The sequence below is a fragment of the Lethenteron reissneri genome, unplaced genomic scaffold (genome assembly GCF_015708825.2).
Source record: "Lethenteron reissneri isolate LAM-NWPU_2019-01 unplaced genomic scaffold, ASM1570882v1 scaffold_1273, whole genome shotgun sequence".
NCBI classification, from domain to species: Eukaryota; Metazoa; Chordata; class Hyperoartia; order Petromyzontiformes; family Petromyzontidae; genus Lethenteron; species Lethenteron reissneri.
The window spans coordinates 17,417-35,657 of NW_026890974.1; the positions used below are offsets into that span (position 1 = coordinate 17,417).

Genomic DNA, 18,241 nt, shown 5'->3' on the forward strand with positions numbered 1-18,241 from the left:
CCAGGACGGTTTGCTTTAATGGAAACATTCCAACTGAGATTGTATTTGTTTGAGATGTCCCAGCGGCAGTCGAGGTTTTTGGCAATGATCTGCAGGGATGGTGCGTTTCCGTTCCTAGCCGCGAGGGCATATCCTTGTTACTGCGCCGTCCGTGAGCGTTGGTTCACGTTCCAAGCAGTGAGGAAGTCCGCTTATCTTGCTTAAGTTGTTGAGTTGCGTCGGCAATAAACTCAAAGGGCAACCTTACCCGGTAAATACAGTAAACCATCTAGTAAACCACTGTAGTCTTCGTTCCTGCAATGAAGGAATAACAAAGCTACACCAACTCTCTCCCGAAGCCCTCTTCTGGCTAGCAGACCTCGACGTTTTCATGTATCTCCTGAACATGTTGCCAGAATTGGAGTAAATTGTAATATGGTGCCACCTAGTGGCGATACAGCTCAGGTGAGTCTTTTATGTAAACAGGCGGCAAAGCCGAGTGAGAGATTCATGTTCATCATCATTGTCAACCAAAATTAAATCCAATGCTGGATGGAGGCCTCTCCAAGCTGTCATCATCACATTTTCTTGCAATGCAACAATTCACGGAGCACCTGCATACGAGCTGATTTCAGAGCTTTCCATCTTAGATCTTTAAAGGTGACTTTTGAAATAGTTTTTATACTCCTACTGGTGCAGTGTTGAGTCTGTGGGCAGTGTTGAGTCTGTGGGCAGTGTTGAGTCTGTGGGCAGTGTTGAGTCTATGGTGCAGTGTTGAGTCTATGGTGCAGTGTTGAGTCAATGGGCAGTGCTGAGTCTATGGACAGTGTTGTCATCACTATGAAATAAGTATACCAAGTTTGCAGTCGATACCACATTGGGAAGTGGGTTAAAATTGAGTTACAAGATTTGAGGATACAACAACAACGACAACAACGACAACGACAGCGTGTAAAATTGGAATCATGGAGAGTATTCTATATGAATAAAGTGCTCTACCTTACAGCATTTACCGTTATAAACATTGTTCATGGGTAGTAGTACCCCAGTAATTACCATGAAAATCGGATAATTTGTATAGGGTAAGGGTAAAAGTAGGCTCATTGTTTTTCTTACTCTTAGGTTTTTTTCGGTAAAGTCACGTAGGTTAAATAAGAAAAGTAAAATAATATACGTGAAAATAAGTCGATGTATTTTTATTCTATTTTATTATTTTTTTACTTTTTTACCGACGCGACTTTACCGAAAAACAACCCGCTAAGAGTATGAACCCTTGCAGTCACGAAAACTTCAAATCTAGAATCGCTGCTTTTCCCTTTAACCTCCACCTTGCCGGGGCCTACACGCACACACTCACCCCCCACTCGCTCGCTCACTCACCCACACAGCAGAAGGATGAGGTGGAGGTGGTGGTGATGAGAGGCTTGCCTGTGGAGGTGTCAGTCCCAGCACCACAGCAATGGTGGAGCAGCAGTTGCCCAGCTAGAAGCCAGCCAGCACCCAGCAGCTTGACTGCAGCAGCCTCTGTGTCCAGGGCTCCGTGTAGACTCAGCTCTGGTGACTCAACACGCCCCTTGCCAAGGGCTGGCTCGACTCTGGCGAATGGTCGATGGTTCCCGCTGAGCTGTGCGGATTTAAGCTTCACAATCATGGAATGCGTTGCGCACTACTCACGTCTAGAGTCAACATCGCGTAGGGTAGCCTCTGTCTACTGCTGGTGAGGAGGAGGGGTAGGGGGGGTGCGGGGGGGGCAGTGTGGAGTCTATGGTGCAGTGCTGAGTCTATGGGCAGTGTTGAGTCTATGGTCAGTGCTGAGTCTATGGGCAGTGTTGAGTCTATGGGCAGTGTTGAGTCTATGGGCAGTGCTGAGCCTATGGGTAGTGTTGAGTCTATGGGTAGTGTTGAGTCTATGGGCAGTGTTGAGTCTATGGGCAGTGCTGAGCCTATGGGTAGTGTTGAGTCTATGGGTAGTGTTGAGTCTATGGTGCAGTGTTGAGTCTATGGTGCAGTGCTGAGTCTGTGGGCACGTGTTGAGTCTATGGGCAGTGTTGAGTCTATGGACACGTGTTGAGTCTATGGACAGTGTTGAGTCTATGGTGCAGTGTTGAGTCTATGGGCACGTGTTGAGTCTATGGGCACGTGTTGAGTCTATGGACAGTGTTGAGTCTATGGTGCAGTGCTGAGTCTATGGGCAGTGTAGAGTCTATGGGTAACAGTGTTGAGTCTATGGTGCAGTGTTGAGTCTATGGGTAGCAGTGTTGAGTCTATGGGTAACAGTGTTGAGTCTATGGGCACGTGTTGAGTCTATGGACAGTGTTGAGTCTATGGTGCAGTGTTGAGTCTATGGGCAGTGTTGAGTCTATGGGCAGTGTTGAGTCTATGGGCAGTGTTGAGTCTATGGGCAGTGCTGAGTCTATGGGCACTGTTGAGTCTATGGGCAGTGTTGAGTCTATGGGCAGTGTTGAGTCTATGGCAGTGTTGAGTCTATGGTGCAGTGTTGAGTCTATGGGCAGTGTTGAGTCTATGGGCAGTGTTGAGTCTATGGGCAGTGTTGAGTCTATAGTGCAGTGTTGAGTCTATGGGCAGTGTTGAGTCTATGGGCAGTGTTGAGTCTATGGTGCAGTGTTGAGTCTATGGGCAGTGTTGAGTCTATGGGCAGTGTTGAGTATATGGCAGTGTTGAGTCTATAGTGCAGTGTTGCTGGGTCCACACCAATCAACTTCAAGGACAGTGCACATTATCAGAGTTATGTTCTTTTGTTTGTATTATGACTGCAGGTATTGCGGTCTATGCAAACATGACTCCTTGCAAAAAGGTGTCAATTTTGTTGCCAGATAGAAGGGTAAAGAACCAATTATCTATGGGCAGTGTTGAGTTTATGGTGCAATCACTGCAGGCCAAGTGCCAGTATCATGACCAACTCGGGCATTGAAGTTGCCCAACAAGATGACTCTATCCCCAAGGGGCCACTTTAGCTAACACCTGTGACAGGTCATAGAAGGCATCTGACTCATCGGCCTTGCCTGCATCCCTCCACGGATGTTCGTCTTCAGTGGGGGCATAAGTAACCACGACCACCATTCCTCGCCTCTGGTTGATGGGAAGGCGAGCCCACAGTAGCCTGGGGCTTACAGCTTCCCACACCTCACCACCACGCTCCCGCAACCCCTTGTTTTGTTCAGAAGAGCCACTCCCTGTTGTTTGGCAGTCTCATGCCCCGAGTAGAGGACTGTCCACCCCTCATGGTGGCAGGAGCCTGAGCCGGTCCACCGGACCTCCTGAATACCACAGAGATCCAGGTGGTACCGGTCCAGCTCCCGATAGAGGGGTGGCATACTCTCCTCCGCAGTGAGCGTTTGAACATTCCACGTGGCCACCCGCAGTGGTTTTTTGTTGTTTCTGGAGGAGCCCCGAGGGTAAGGATTCAGTCTCCTGGCTCCGCCAAATGGGGTTTGGCCAGTAGACGTCATAGATGCCTGTCCCCCCGGCTCCTCCGGGACAAGCTGAATTAGATATTTTGCAGGTCGCTTTGTGGTCATGAATTGAAGGTGGAGAGATTACCAGCTCCTCACACCTGTCCAGAGCCCCCATTTGGCCGCTGCAGTGGTTACAAAGGCCATGAGGGGAATGGCGAATTTAAGTTGGCCCTCCCCCCACGGCACTGCCCATCACAGCGTTGCTGTCCGGTACGAACAAGGAGGTAGGGGGTTGTTTTGCCGGACAACAACAACCGCCATTCGTCACGTAGAATGGAAATAATAGTATTTCCATTCTACGTGACTTTACCGAAAGAACCAGAATGGAAATAATATTATTTTCATTCTACGTGACTTTACCGAAAGAACCAAGAAAAATTGTTCATTGTTTGCAGGAAATATTTATTACGTTGCTATTTTAACACTGGGTTCCATTCACTACCGTTTGCATGTTCGGTCGACCTTTTGAATACTTCTTCGGACGCATTCCAGAATATTTGAAACTGTAAAATTTTCAGCAACCACCAAATAATTTCCTCTGAACCGTAACCTGAAAATCAAGTTGAGTGCTGGGGTTTTGCTCCCTAAATTTTACGTCAAACTCTATATTGGCAATTTAGTTCTATTCCTCCACACATGTTGCACTGCTTTTAATCAACACACGCCCAGTGTCAATAGGCGCATTCAGCAAAGGTAACTTTAAACCCAACATCAAAATAATTACCGTCAACAAATAATAACCATCGAACGAAGAAGGGTGCCAGTTCAATCCCTGGTTGGGGGACGACTCAACTCACATCGTCATCACCATCATCAACACCACCGGCCGTCGTAAAGTGAGCACCACAACTAGCCCCGCCATAGGAACGAGGCACGCCCGGCCGCCTTTGTGTCCCCGACAAAACACTGTGTGTGTACACACTGTGTGTGTGTAGACTGTTTGTAGACACTGTGTGTACACTGTGTGTGTGTACACACTGTGTGTGTACACTGTGTGTGTGTAGACTGTGTGTACACTGTGTGTGTACACACTGTGTGTGTAAGTACACTGTGTGTGTGTACACTGTGTGTGTGTAGACTGTGTGTGTACACACACTGTGTGTGTGTAGACTGTAGACACTGTGTGTGTACACACTGTGTGTGTGTGTACACTGTGACGGAGAATCAAACTCAGGTGGTCGGTTTCATCGCGCACTGTTCTCAGCACGGCGACACCCGGTCCATCCCACGCGTTATTAAAAGAAGCAACCAAATAACAGGACTTAACGTCGAGATGAAATTTTTATTTCGATTTAAAGCATTGGTTCTTAACCTGGGTTCGATCGAACCTCAGAGGTTCGGTGAGTCAGTCTCAGGGGTTCGGCGGAGGTTATTTTTTCCAATTAAGAAGGGTTCAGTGAATGCGCATATGAAACTGGTGGGGTTCGGTACCTCCAAAAAGGTTAAGAACCACTGCTTTAAGATGTTTTTTGTTCATGTTTTAGTTTTTTGTTTGTTGCGGTTGCACCCGATTCAAGAGCCGAATGGCTCACAGGGCTCTACCTAATAAATGAACTTTGGGTAGCAGCTGTTGGCTTGTCGGAGCAGCAACCCCAACTTGGGGTGCTTCCTCCACTTCCTCCTCCCTTGGTGGCTGTGCCAGACGAGAGCGGCCGACTTATTTGCGAACTCGTCGTGAAGATTCCTGCTGCACAAAACACCTACAAATACAAACAGCGTCTTACAACAATGCAACTTAAGATGTGGATAGCGACCGGACGCATTTGCAGCTCAGGATGTGGTACGGGAGAGTTTGATGTGTGCATGACCGTGTCTCGCATTCATATATATAGATGACTATGGAACATCAATCTCAGTGCAGTGCTAATACAACGCACACTCAAGCATGACTTTGGTTGTTTGGAGTGTAGAGATGACAATCAGTAGCGATTAATAATTTCAGAACGGTGTAAATTCCAGCGCAGAGCGCTCATGCCCGTGACAATGCGTGATTATAGTCACTAACTCGTCTATTCGGTCATGAATCCTCCTATAACGGAGTCTTCTGTGCTCGAGTTACGGGACCTGTGGTGTCGTCTCTGCCTTCCTCTCTACTCGGTCGGATTTCCTCCCAGCTAGAGGTCGCAAACGGGTACCCGTACCCAGCCGGGTACGGGTACCCGTACCCAGCCGGGTACGGGTACCCGTACCCAGCCGGGTACGGGTACCCGTTTGCGACCCTGGTGCGGCCGGGTACGCGTACGGGTAAGGAATCAAAACCCGTTTGCGACCTCTGCTCCCAGCTCACGGGGAGGGGGGGTGGGCAACGTAGCAGCGCTCTCATCTCTGTTGGTGGCCCTGAGCTCACCATGGAAAATTCCAGTCCCACAGCGGGGGCCATGCGCTCTCCACGGAAACCCGCGCAGTTTTTTTTACTTTCCGCGATGCGAGGTTCATGGTGCCCCACTCCGGAGAGATGAAATTGGCACAGACCCCCCCTCCCCCCACAACAAACGCACCCAGCGGAGTGAAGAGCACGGATGGCACCTAGACAGCTCGAGTCCCCACTGCCCCCAGTGAATGTTCAGACGCCCTCGTACGTTGGCTACATTCGTCTGTTCGCGTTGTCTGTGGCGGCTGGCAACGCACGGACGAGTTAAACGGAGCAACGGGCGTGGCCTCACCCTCCGTTCGTTCCAGATCTGACCACGTGTGTTGTCCGTCTCCACCCCTTTTAATACCTGGGTCATGTGGTACCTTTCCACCAATCCTGGTTAACCTCTATGGAATCTTCTAGACTCCATCGTACGCTCCCAGGACCACGCCCCTGACTCGTCCCCCCATTGGCTGTGGCTAAAGCCAGCAGAACCAATCCTCTACTTACAGATGTCACCTTCCCATTACGTCAGGGCCACGCCCCTAGACTTCCCCCCATTAGCTATGGGCCAGGACCGGTAGGGCCAATCATCGTACGAGGTGTAATCCAACAGCAACCCGGATATGTCCTCACATCACACAACAAAGACGGCGATCGCATCGCGCGCTTTCAGGTGACTTCCATGGCCGTCTCGATCGCTCTTCCTGCCGATGTCAGGAATCCACCGGAGCCACGCACTTTTCAACGTGCGTTGAATGCTCATGTCATTCGAACCAATAAGCACGGTTGTCATCGTGCGGCGCGAAAGAAGTTCAACACACACAAACGTTCACTGTGCAGCGCAGCTACTACTATCCCACCTCGTGGGACCGCATGCCGGACCGTGCGTCTCGTGCCCAACCAACCACCCCCAGCCCCCACACGCGCCCTCTCTCACCTTGGCACCCATCCACCGCCTGCTCGTAGCCGGGGCCGCAGACGCACCTCCCGACGGGCATGAGCCACTTGCCATCGGCGCTGCAGAACATGCGCGGCGCCTCCTCCTCGACCGAGTTCTCGACGCATGCCCCGCGCACCTCGACATGCGAGGAAGATTCGGCGCCCGTCACCGTGTCGGGGAAGACGGCCAGGCCGCGCACGGTGCGTGGGCAGCGCTTGTAGTACACGCGCACGGACACGAGCGCGATGCATGCACCCACATCCTGGAAGGCCAGGTGGAAGCCCTTCTTGGTGAGGGGGCCCACGTCACGCACCTCCGTGTTCAGCTTCATGATGCGGCCGACCAGATCGATCTCGGTGAAGGTCTCGTCGGCCACGATGGTGTCCACCTTCACGTACTGGCTCTCGTGGATGCCGGACACGCGCTCGCTGTCCGACTCGTGGTAGTAGACGTTGAAGGTCTCCTTGCACGTGCCCGAGATGCCCGGGATGCTGTTGCAGTCGCGCAGCGTGAACTTGAGCTCGAGGAAGACGCGCTGGGCACCGCCGCGCATCATCCAGTTAGTCCGCAGCCAGTTGTTCTGGTTGGGCTTCATCACGTGGCAGACTTGGTACATCTGAATGGGCGTGTGGAACTCATCGTACCCGCTTATTTCTTCCCACTGTGTTTGTAGGGGAGGGGCGACAGAGAAGGTTGGTGGGTGGAGCGGGAGGGGGGGAGTGGCGATATTTTTGTTAGTGAAATTGGAAGATCGGGAGTTTAAAGTCTCATGATCAGAATCAGAATCGTTCTTTATAGCTGGGGGAAACTGATGAGCTACGAAGTGTCAAGTCGGAGTGGGTCAGATTATCGGGTCCATTCAGCTCCTTGTCTACCCAGGATTCACATTGCGAGCACCACTTTGTAAGTACTCAACGGCGGTTGCTCTAAGGCATCTCGGCCCCCGCCATAGGAATGTGCAATTTCCACCAATGGCTAAGAAAGGTAAATGAGATGAGCACCTCCAAATGCTCAATTGAGCATCATGGCACTCTGACTTGTAATTCAGTCTTTGGCCTCTATGTACAGTACTTTATATAAGATTCACAATTGGATACAACAGCATTATGCAATTTAGTCGCCAATATATAGATTAATAATAATAGTTCAATTTCTAACGTGCGCAAATTTGCAGACGTAGTGGCCGCAACTCAGAGGCGCGGAGCCAAGCTCAGAATCGCTCAAAAGCATGATTGTAGAGGTGAGTTTTTAAGTGTCTCTTAAAGGAGGCAATTGAGGTGATGCTGTGCAGAGGATCTTGGTATCAAGAGGAGGTCGTGAGTCGCGCTGCGCAGGCATCTGCCGTGTGCTGAGCTGCAAGTTGTCAATAATGAAGAGAGGTACGGTGGGCAGGCCGATATGAAGGCATGGTGGCAGAGGTAGGCGGTATTTTGTGTGACCCTACTGGTGATGGGTAGCCAGTTGAGAGCACGGAGACAAGCTAGTGAGTCGAGACGGGGATGAGTGTGGGCAATGACGACGCATGCCAGGTTATTTTGTAGTCTTTGAAGTTTCTTTAGGCTGCCAGCGGAGGTCCGGACTAGGACGGAGTTACAATAGTCAAGGCGAGACCCAACTATGCAACATGCCAATGTGTTGGCAATTTCAGTAGAGATGAGAGGACGTATGTGTCTAAGAGCCTTCAGGTGAAAGTTACATGAGCTGATGATATGGTTGGTTTGACGGTCGAAGGATAAAGTTGAATCTAGGATGACACCGAGGTAGCTGAAGTGGTCGGTGAACTTGATGCTGTGACCGAAGATGTGTATGTGTGTGGGGAGTGCTGCTGAATTAAGACGTTGCTTGGTACCTAACATGATGGCCACTGACTTTTTCGGATTAAGGGCTAGGTTGTGTGCAGTGAACCATTGTTGCACGGTGGTGGTACATTCCGAGAGCCTCTCGAATCCAGATGCATTTCTATAATCGATGGCGGTGAATATAATCGTGTCATCCGCGTATGAGTGATGCTTAACACCGAAGCTTGCAATGAGCCGGCCGATCGGGGAAGTGTAGGCTGTGAAGAGCAGGGAACCTAGTACAGAGCCTTGGGGAACCCCGCTTAATGCTGTTGTTTCAGGCAATGTGAACATGCCCACCCTGACTGAAGATTGCCGGTCAGAAAGGTACGAAACTATCCACTTGAGTGCTGAGCCGCATATACCGAAGTCGGATTTCAGGAGGGATGTAAGGAGCGAATGGTTGATGGTGTCGAAGGCTGACGAAATGTCCAGACTTATAAGTGCAACAGTTGAGCCGGAATCAATGATCGTTAAAATGTCATCGATCACTCTAGTGAGTGCTGTTTCTGTGGAATAGTTTTGACGGTAAGCTGACTGGAAGCAGCAGTAGTTTGCGGAGGAGGTGATGTGTGGTTTTAGCTGGGCGAGGGCTAGTCGTTCAAGGAGTTTCATGGTCATCATTGCACGGATTGAATGTTGTCCTTCGTCACACCTCCGATTAGCATGGTTAGCTTCGGAGGGTACAAAATAAGCTCAACGTGAGTATGTGTAGTGAGCATAAGTAGTGCAGGAGACGTCGATGGAGGCAACACTTATTGATTAAAAAGAGCTACGATACAGCAGCACGTAGCGAACCCTAACACTAGAGCAGTGGTTCTTAACCTGGGTTCGATCGAACCCCAGGGGTTCGGTGAGTCAGTCTCAGGGGTTCGGCGGAGGTTAAGACACACACCCGACTCATATGATTGTGCACCAGTAAAAAATATACCTATGTTTTTAATTTGAAAAAATCATATTTTATTTTTACAATTAAGAAGGGTTCGGTGAATGCGCAAATGAACTGGTGGGGTTCGGTACCTCCAAAAAGGTTAAGAACCACTGTACTAGAGGATGTGTTCCTCAGCGAACGTTCCTCGTGAGCTCCTACTACACCCCTCTATCTCAGACCATCCTAGTGGAGGCTAACTGACCTGGCCCAGTTTCGGCTCAGGTCCGACCCTCAGCCACACGAGTCTGGCCCTCACAAGGACACAGACCTCGCTGCTCTGAGGTCGCCCCTGGCTTGCCCTGCTCGGCTCTTACAAGTGTAGAGCCGTTGTAGAGCCGTTGTAGCCGTTGTAGACGGCCGGATTTAGACTTGCCACGGATGGCAAACAAACACAATGGGCGTGGCTACATCGGGACGCGAAGACGGTGTTTACTGCGACGTCCGCGTTGTTATCCTGGGGGGCTATTGCGGAGCTGGGATCCCCCACAGCCCCACCCCTCAAGGGGGGATGGCTATTTAAGGTGGCGAGCCGGACGGCTCGGGGTCTAGTGTTAAGCTGTAACCAGTGAAGAAAGAAGACTCGCTAGACAGGCCCTGGAACTCCCTGGGATCGCTGCCCTTTTCAGGGCCGACCAGACAAGCCAGCGGCGTGGCCCTAAGAGCCCAGGACCGACGCTCTTCTAAGAGCCGGACTGGGTATTCCGGGTGCCGTAACCTAGCTGTAAGCTAGCTGTGAGTCAGGCTGTTGTGTTCCGTAGTGTAGACGGGTGAAGGGGCCGATACCCCATTCAAGTACTGTAAGTTGCCTGTTACTTGCTGGTGTTAATAAACAAGCGTGTGCCTCCAACTACGTTGTCAAGTCTCCGGGAACCTTACTACATCTGGTGTCGGAAGTGGTTCTACAAGGATGGAGACACGACGGACAACTCCTACCAGAGAGACGGGGGCGGAGGAAACCTCGGCTGACTTTGAGCCAGAAATGGCTGAGGGCGGACTCGAGCAGCAGGGGCCAAGTCCACCCACACCGCAACGTCAAGACGAGTGGGAACCGTCGTCTGAAGGACTGTGGCTGGCCCACTCTCGACTGGCAGAATTGCTCTATGCTGCAGCCACCACACTGGAACAGATTACCCGACTGGGGACGGGAGGAGCTGCACGGGGCGATGGCGGCCAACATACGATGCCGTTTCCCGCCATTTCCAGAGACGCTGAGTTTGGAGTTCCCGCCATAAGTACAGTGCAGGCTGACGGCGAGGCGGGGCTACGTCACGTGGCCGATACTCACCAACCACAAGCCACGTCGGCAGCGGCGGACAACAAAACGTCACCACAGCAACCGCCGTTGCCACGCGCCCAGCCCGCCAAAGCTGCACGGAGTGACGGAGAGCGTTTTTCGCCTACGGACGCTGCGCTGCAACAGCGACTGCCACCTCTCAAGGAATTCGTGGGAGGAGAAGGCGACTGGGGTGGCTTCCGGAGGCGCTTCCTCGCCCATCAAGAGATGGCGAAATGGACCGATGATGAGGCGTTACGTGCGCTGCCGGCGATGCTTGACAGCGATGCCCTCGCCACTCTCACCTCGGCACCAAGGGCGAAGCGCGCCACGCTGCAAATGGCGCTGCAACTCCTCGCCGCGGTCTATGGACCACCCTCGGACTGTCGCCAGCTGTTTTACGATCGCCAGCGGGGCGCCAAGGAGTCGCCCCTGGCGTACCGCACGGCTCTCCTGGCCCTGGCGAAAACGGCTTTTCCACGGATGGACGAGGATGGGGTGGACGCCATGGTCACGGAAAAGCTACTGCTGCTGGCCGATGATTTGGACATCGTCGTCTTGGCTGAGGACGACGCAAAAATGTGTTCGTTGACGGCCGCCCGGCACATCCATGCCAACCTGCTGGCCCAACGTCGGAAGGCCAGCAAAGCGAAGGCCAGCCATACCGTGGCTGCATCCGCCCTCCCAGCGGAAGACATCTGCGCTGTGGATCGCCCGACGGAGTGGAGGTCCGGAGTACGGCCAGCTCGGGACGAACCGAGCCGCCGGGATCAGCCCAAGCCATCAGCAACACTCACGCGCTGCTACAACTGTGGCCTCCAGGGCCATGTGGCGTCAGGATGCCGGGCTCCTCGGCAGCGTGGTGCGACGCCTCGCCAGGACGTCGCGCCTCGACCCAAGTCTCCCCAGCAAAATCCGGCGAGTCGTGGCACCCCACATGGTTGGCCCACACACACACCTGCCACTCACTCACACACCGCAACGAACGGGGGTCAGAAATTATCCATTGTCACGCCAAAACGTACCTCCGTCGGGTGTGCGGTCCAACCGACCCAGTGGTCCGAGTTGGCTCATCGTGTTGTTGCCGCGTCGTCGGGGTCGTCGGTTGTTGTGGGACATATTGATGGGGTCGAGGTACGGGTCTTGATTGATACGGGAGCATCGGCGACTATTGTGTCTGATTTGATTTACAACATTCTCCCCATTCAAAGTCGTCCCTTGCTCCCTGTTGATGTCCCATGTTACGCTGCTAACGGGGGTTCGTTGGGAATTATCGGACAGATCCGCGCGCAAATTTGTATTGGGGACATTAAATTATCCGGCCCGATATTGGTCTCCTCCTCGCTGGCGGTTCCGTGCCTGTTGGGGACGGATTTCTTGGCCAAAATGCCCATTCGTATACTAATCGACCAAGGATGCATTGAACTTCCGTCGGGGCGACGTATGGCCTTTTTGTCATCCCCCGCTACCACTGTCCGTACGGCGTTTGCGACGGTACCGGCGCTGGTCGCGAGGACGGTACGTGTACCGCCAGGAGCTCAAATGCTCGTACCTCTTAGGCTGCGCCGACCGTTTGGGGAGGGCGTCGGGGATCGGGGGGTTCTGTTGGGACCATCGAGGGCCGAGGTCAACGGACCCGACTTGGTAGCGGCCCAGACCCTGGTCAAAGGGGACGAGGACCCCTTCATCGCGGTCCTCAATGTGGGGTCGCGAACGGCCGTGGTTCCTCAGGGGACCGTGCTCGCGCACGCAACGCCGGTGCCTCGGGAGGAACCGGTTGTTGCTCAGGTGAGCGCCGGTTCGCCCTCGCTACCACATTCGGATTGTGATGAGGGGTGGCTCGATGCGCTTTGCGCGGGATCGGTGGACCTGTCCGGTCCACAGCGTGAGAGGCTTCGAGTCCTCCTTCGCGAATTTTCAGACGTTTTTAGTCTAAATAAATACGATATTGGCTGTACTAAATTGCTGAAACACCATATTGACACGGGTGACAGCGCGCCAATCCGCCAAAATCCATTTCGGTTAAGTCCCGCCGAAAAGGAGCATGTTAAATCGGCTGTAGACGACATGCTAGCTGCGGATATCATATCCCCTTCCAGCAGCCCTTGGGGCGCGCCGATCGTTCTGGTTAAAAAACACGACGGATCATTGCGCTTTTGTGTGGATTTCCGTCGGCTTAACAAAATTTCTGTAGCCGACGCATACCCGCTTCCCCGGGTGGACGAATCGCTTGATGCCCTGGCAGGGGCGCGATTCTTCTCCACATTGGATTTATTGTCCGGGTTCTGGCAGCTGCCTCTGGATGACGAATCCAAACCGAAAACTGCTTTCCGTACGCCACAGGGCCTTTTCCAATTTAATCGCTTGCCGATGGGATTACATTCCGCGCCGGCAACTTTTCAGCGATTAATGGAATTGGTTCTGGCTGGCTTGCAGTGGGAATCGTGTCTGATTTACCTAGACGATGTCATCGTCTTTAGTAGAACATTCGATTAACACCTCCAGAGGTTGCGTGCCGTTTTTCTCAAAATGCGGGCTGCTAATTTGAAGTTCAAGCCCCAGAAGTGTTTCTTGCTCCGCGAATCGGTGCGCTATTTGGGTCACATTGTGGGCCGTTCAGGCATTGCCACTGATCCCGCCAAAACGAAATGTGTTCGCTCCTGGCCGACTCCCACCTCGGTGGGTGAGGTCAGGAGTTTCATCGGATTCGCATCATACTACCGCCGGTTTGTCACTGATTTCGCTACCATTGCGAAACCCTTACATGCCTTGACATCTAAGGGGGTCAAATTTCATTGGGGTAAGGAGGAAGACGCCGCTTTTCACTCGCTCCGGGACGCCCTAGTCGGGGCTCCGCCATTGAGTTACCCGGATTTTACAAAACCCTTCTTGCTCGATACAGACGCAAGCAACACGGGCATCGGGGGCGTTCTCTCCCAGGTTATTGGGGGCGTGGAACATGTGGTTGCGTACGGCAGTCGGGTGTTGTCTCCGGCGGAGCAAAGATACTGCGTTACCCGTAGGGAACTATTGGCAATCGTGTACTTCATTCAACAATACCGCCCATATCTGTACGGTCGGCGGTTCACCGTCCGCACAGATCATGCGGCGCTGCAGTATGCTTTGCGGGTTCAACAGCCATCGGGACAATTGTCTCGATGGTTGGAAATCCTTCAGGATTTCGATTTTGCGACTACCTATCGTAAGGGCACTCGCCACACCAATGCGGACGCTCTGTCCCGGTTACCACCCACTTCTGAGTGCGCTTGCCTGCTGGGTTCGTGGCGTTGCAGACCTCCGAATGTCAGCTCTAATTCGGTTTTAGCAGCCGCCGCCGATGCGCCTTCCGTTGCCGGTCCTATCGAGCAAGAAGGGAGGGATTCCTTGCTGGGGTTGTCGGTTGCGGAGTGGGGGCGCCTCCAAATGGAGGACACCTCCCTCCTCGCTTTGCGCCGTCGCGTCGGGGGAATCGTGCGGGGGGGTGAAAATGTCGACGCGTGGTCAGAACTAGAATGAACGGAGGGAGAGGCCACGCTGAAGCGGGGTCCAGGCTGCCACGTGGCCGCGCGTGTCTCTCTCTCTCTATCCCTCTCACGCTGCCTGTCAGCAGCGTGGAGGAGTGTTGTAATGAAAGACAAATAAAGACCGGATTCCAGAAGTCGCTTCTACGACCTTTATTATAATAGCAATGATGTAAATTATTTCCAGATAAAAAGACTCACAGGATCCTCCCCGAATATGGTTTGGCACCACAGTCCTGCTCAACTGAGTGCCCGGAGAAAATCCACCACAGTTACGAGGTGGTGCCACTCAGCACCGTCATCTCCTGACCATCTCCGGCATCCCCATGCCAACAACACCTGGTGGTGGTACCTGGTGGTCACTCATCCAACTACCGACCAGGCTCAATGCTGCTTAGCTTTTTAGGCAACGATCACAATTATTCCGACACTTATTAATTATCTACACTATGGGAACCTCATTTGCCAATAAAAATATGATAATTGGTTTTTTACCCTTCTATCTGGCAACAAAACCTGCAGTCATAATACAAACAAAAGACATAACTCTGATAATGTGCACTGTCCTTGAAGTTGATTGGTCCACACCTTTTGGCGTCATCTGGTCCAACCCATGTGAGACTAGGCTCTAAGGAAAGCTGTCTCGGGTGTGGACCAATCAACTTCAAGGACAGTGCACATTATCAGAGTTATGTCTTTTGTTTGTATTATGACTGCAGGTATTGTGGTCTATGCAAACATGACTCCTTGTAAAAAGGTGTCAGTTTTGTTGCCAGATAGAAGGGTAAATAACCAATTATCAACTTATTAATTAGTCGCAACAAATTAAACATTATTTGAATGTTTGGCTGAAAATCAGAGGATCTCCTGGTGATCACTGGCATGCTGTATGAGGGGATGGACCTTTGACTCTGTCGTGAATATGTTTTAACACGATTCCAAGGACTCTTTTAGGACAAAGTTGACCTCATGGAGGGCCAGTAAACGTTCCAAAACCGGTGTACATGGCCGGGAATAAATCCCAAGTTGTGATAAGCACTACTACTCATTCGGACGCTGTCTTTCCGACAGACCTGTTCTTCACCTGAGGACGGCTGCTTGCGTTGTGGCCGAAACGTCGTGAGAATTTAATATTTTATTTTTATTATTTTATTATTTCCCTTCTACGAGACTTTACCGAAAGAACCAATAAGATGAATCCCTGCAGTCACGAAAGCTTTAAATCGAAATCTTAAAGTGACTATGTGACTATGTGCAAACTGAAAATCCAGGGGAAAAAACAGCAAAAATTCCAGAAAAAAATGCACTGTACACACCAACACTGTGTAGAAAAATCCCAGTGGGATGCAAGTCAAACAACAACAACCAAAAGACAAATTTAGATTAAGGCCATCAGTCTAACTCCGTACTACAAGAAACAAACATGGCCAAATCAAAAAACTTTTCGAAATCATCAAAATAAAGCCATTAAAGCAATGAAACAGTGATCATAGGAACTGTGACCGAATTTTCACAATAAACGACATAAACAACACCAAACCCTGCAGCCATAACTGGCTGCATGAGCCTGCACTCATACAGTACCAATATCCGTAGGTGGTCATTTTGTTTTCTTACCCCTTCAGGTGGTGAGGCAATCCAGCCAGGCTCCCCCAGTGCGCTCTTTGAGTCGAGGATATTGACTGCAGGAGACAAGGCGCAACATTCAGCCCCGAACAGCTGGTCGTCACAACGTGGGGATGTGCAGAGCCGCGAGGCCGGGGAGACACATCAAGTCAAACACAATGAGAGTCACATGTTTTTACTGGTAGGAACCTCTTGGTTACACCAGCCCACAGGAGATTATTGTGTCCGCCGTGCAAAGAGGGGCTGGGTAGGGGCTGGGTGGGAAGGGCTGGGTGGGTAGGGGCTGGGTGGGGAGGGGCTGGGTAGGGAGGGTGGGGCTGGGTGGGGAGGTGCTGGGTGGGTAGGGGCTGGGTGGGGAGGGGTTGGTGGGTAGGGGCTGGTGGGGGGAGGGGTGGGGCTGGGTGGGGAGGTGCTGGGTGGGTAGGGGCTGAGTGGGGAGGGGTTGGGTGGGTAGGGGCTGGGTGGGGAGGGGTTGGGTGGGGAAGGTGGGGCTGGGTCGGGAGGGGCTGGGTGGGTAGGGGTTGGGAGGGTAGGGGCTGGGTGGGGAGGGGCTGGGTGGGAAGGTGGGGCTGGGTGGGGAGGGGCTGGGTGGGGAGGGTGGGGCTGGGAGGGGTGGGGCTGGGTGGGAAAAGGCTGGTCACCCCGTGGTGCCCTTATCAACGTTGAACCTACTCACGCCGGCTTGTGCCCGCCCTCACAGTCGGGCATATTGGTGGAATACACCACGCCGCTGTTGACCCTGCAGGCCATTGAGCGAGCAACCCAACGTTCCTACCAGCTCCCTCCGCAGCAGCAGGACGATGTGTTTGTTGGTGAAGTGTGCGAGGTGAACACTCTGCGACAGCAATGGCACAATGGCCATGCATTTTCCCCGACTCTACTCAAGGTAAACCAAGCGAGTGGGGTCATCTGTCAGAGAATACCAATGGGAAATGTCGTATCGCTGACATCGTATTCTCTGGATTATAAGACCCCCCCCCTGCCCCCTGCATAATTAAAATTTCTTATTTTCAGCAGCATTTTATATTCTCGAGAATACGGTGTTAATATACAGTCTTTGGTGTAAAACAAACGATTATTTAAAAATGAGGCTAAAATGTGAAGTATTTTATTTTCCATCATTGACATGAAACTTTTTTATCTCACTGAACCAGTTATCTGCTTACAGGCACATTGGACTCAACACAAACTCCCTCTGCAACTACCGTGGATGGGCCCTACCAGGCTCCAGGAGACAACTTGAAATTCCAAAAAGGCCCCGTGGATGTTGTTGAAATCGTAGAGGGATTTCTCTTCGTAATGTTTTGCCTCCGAAACGTCGTGAATTATTATTTTATTTCTATTTTATTTTTTATTTTTTACCTACGTGACTTTACCGAAAAAGCCTAAGAATATGAATCCTTGCAGTCACGAAAGCTTCACATCTAGAATATATCAAAGTTTCAAAGTTCATGTATTAGGTATAGCCCTGTGAACCATTCGGCTCTTGAATCGGGTGCAATCGCAACAAACAAAAAAACTAAAACATGAACAAAAAACATCTCAAAGTGAATATGTAACTGAGTGCAAACAGAAAATCCAAGAAAAGACAGCAAAATATTACAGAAAAAGCACCGTTACACACCAACGCTGTGTGCAAAAATCCCAGTGGGATGCAAGTCAAACAACCACAAGACAACTTAGATTAAGGCCATCAGTCGAACTCTGTACTACAACAACACAAACATGGCCAAACCAATACACTTTTCGAAAATCACCAAAATCAAGCCATGAAAGCAATGAAACAGTGATCACAGGAACTGTGACCGAACTTTCCACAACAAACGACGTAAACAACACGTACAGAAGTTGGCGGTGTCTCTCTCTCCTCTCTCTCTCTCTCTCCACGTGCCCCGTCACATTCACGATGAAAGACTGCGGAGCCGGCAAAGAGCGATGATGCTTGAGCCCCCACCCCACCCCGCCCCCCACTCGCCTCGTTACCTTCGTGAGCGACGCAGACGGCGAGGAGAGACCCCAGAAGACTGGCGCTTTGCAGGAGCGTGGAGGAGACGGATCCAGGCGCCATGAGGCTGATGGATCGTGGTGCTGGTGGATTGTGGAGCTGGTGGATCATGATGCTGGTGGATTGTGGAGCTGGTGGATCGTGGTGCTGATGGATCGTGGAGCTGGTGGATTGTGGAGCTGGTGGATTGTGGAGCTGGTAGATTGTGGTGCTGGTAGATTGTGGTGCTGGTAGATCGTGGTGCTGGTGGATCGCGGTGCTGGTGGATCATGATGCTGATGGATCGTGGAGCTGGT

General features: G+C 51.8%; 1 protein-coding gene across 1 annotated transcript; it reads right to left on the reverse strand.

The window, feature by feature from the left end:
* Positions 1-4,108: 4,108 nt before the first annotated feature.
* On the reverse strand, positions 4,109-18,008 carry LOC133361879 (ephrin type-A receptor 4-like). The gene is made up of 4 exons (XM_061580862.1): positions 17,924-18,008; positions 15,932-15,996; positions 6,749-7,412; positions 4,109-5,155 (listed from the first exon to the last, which is right to left on the reverse strand). The coding sequence occupies exons 1-4, from the start codon at positions 18,006-18,008 to the stop codon at positions 4,998-5,000; spliced, it is 972 nt and encodes a 323-aa protein (XP_061436846.1). The 3' UTR covers positions 4,109-4,997.
* Positions 18,009-18,241: the final 233 nt, after the last annotated feature.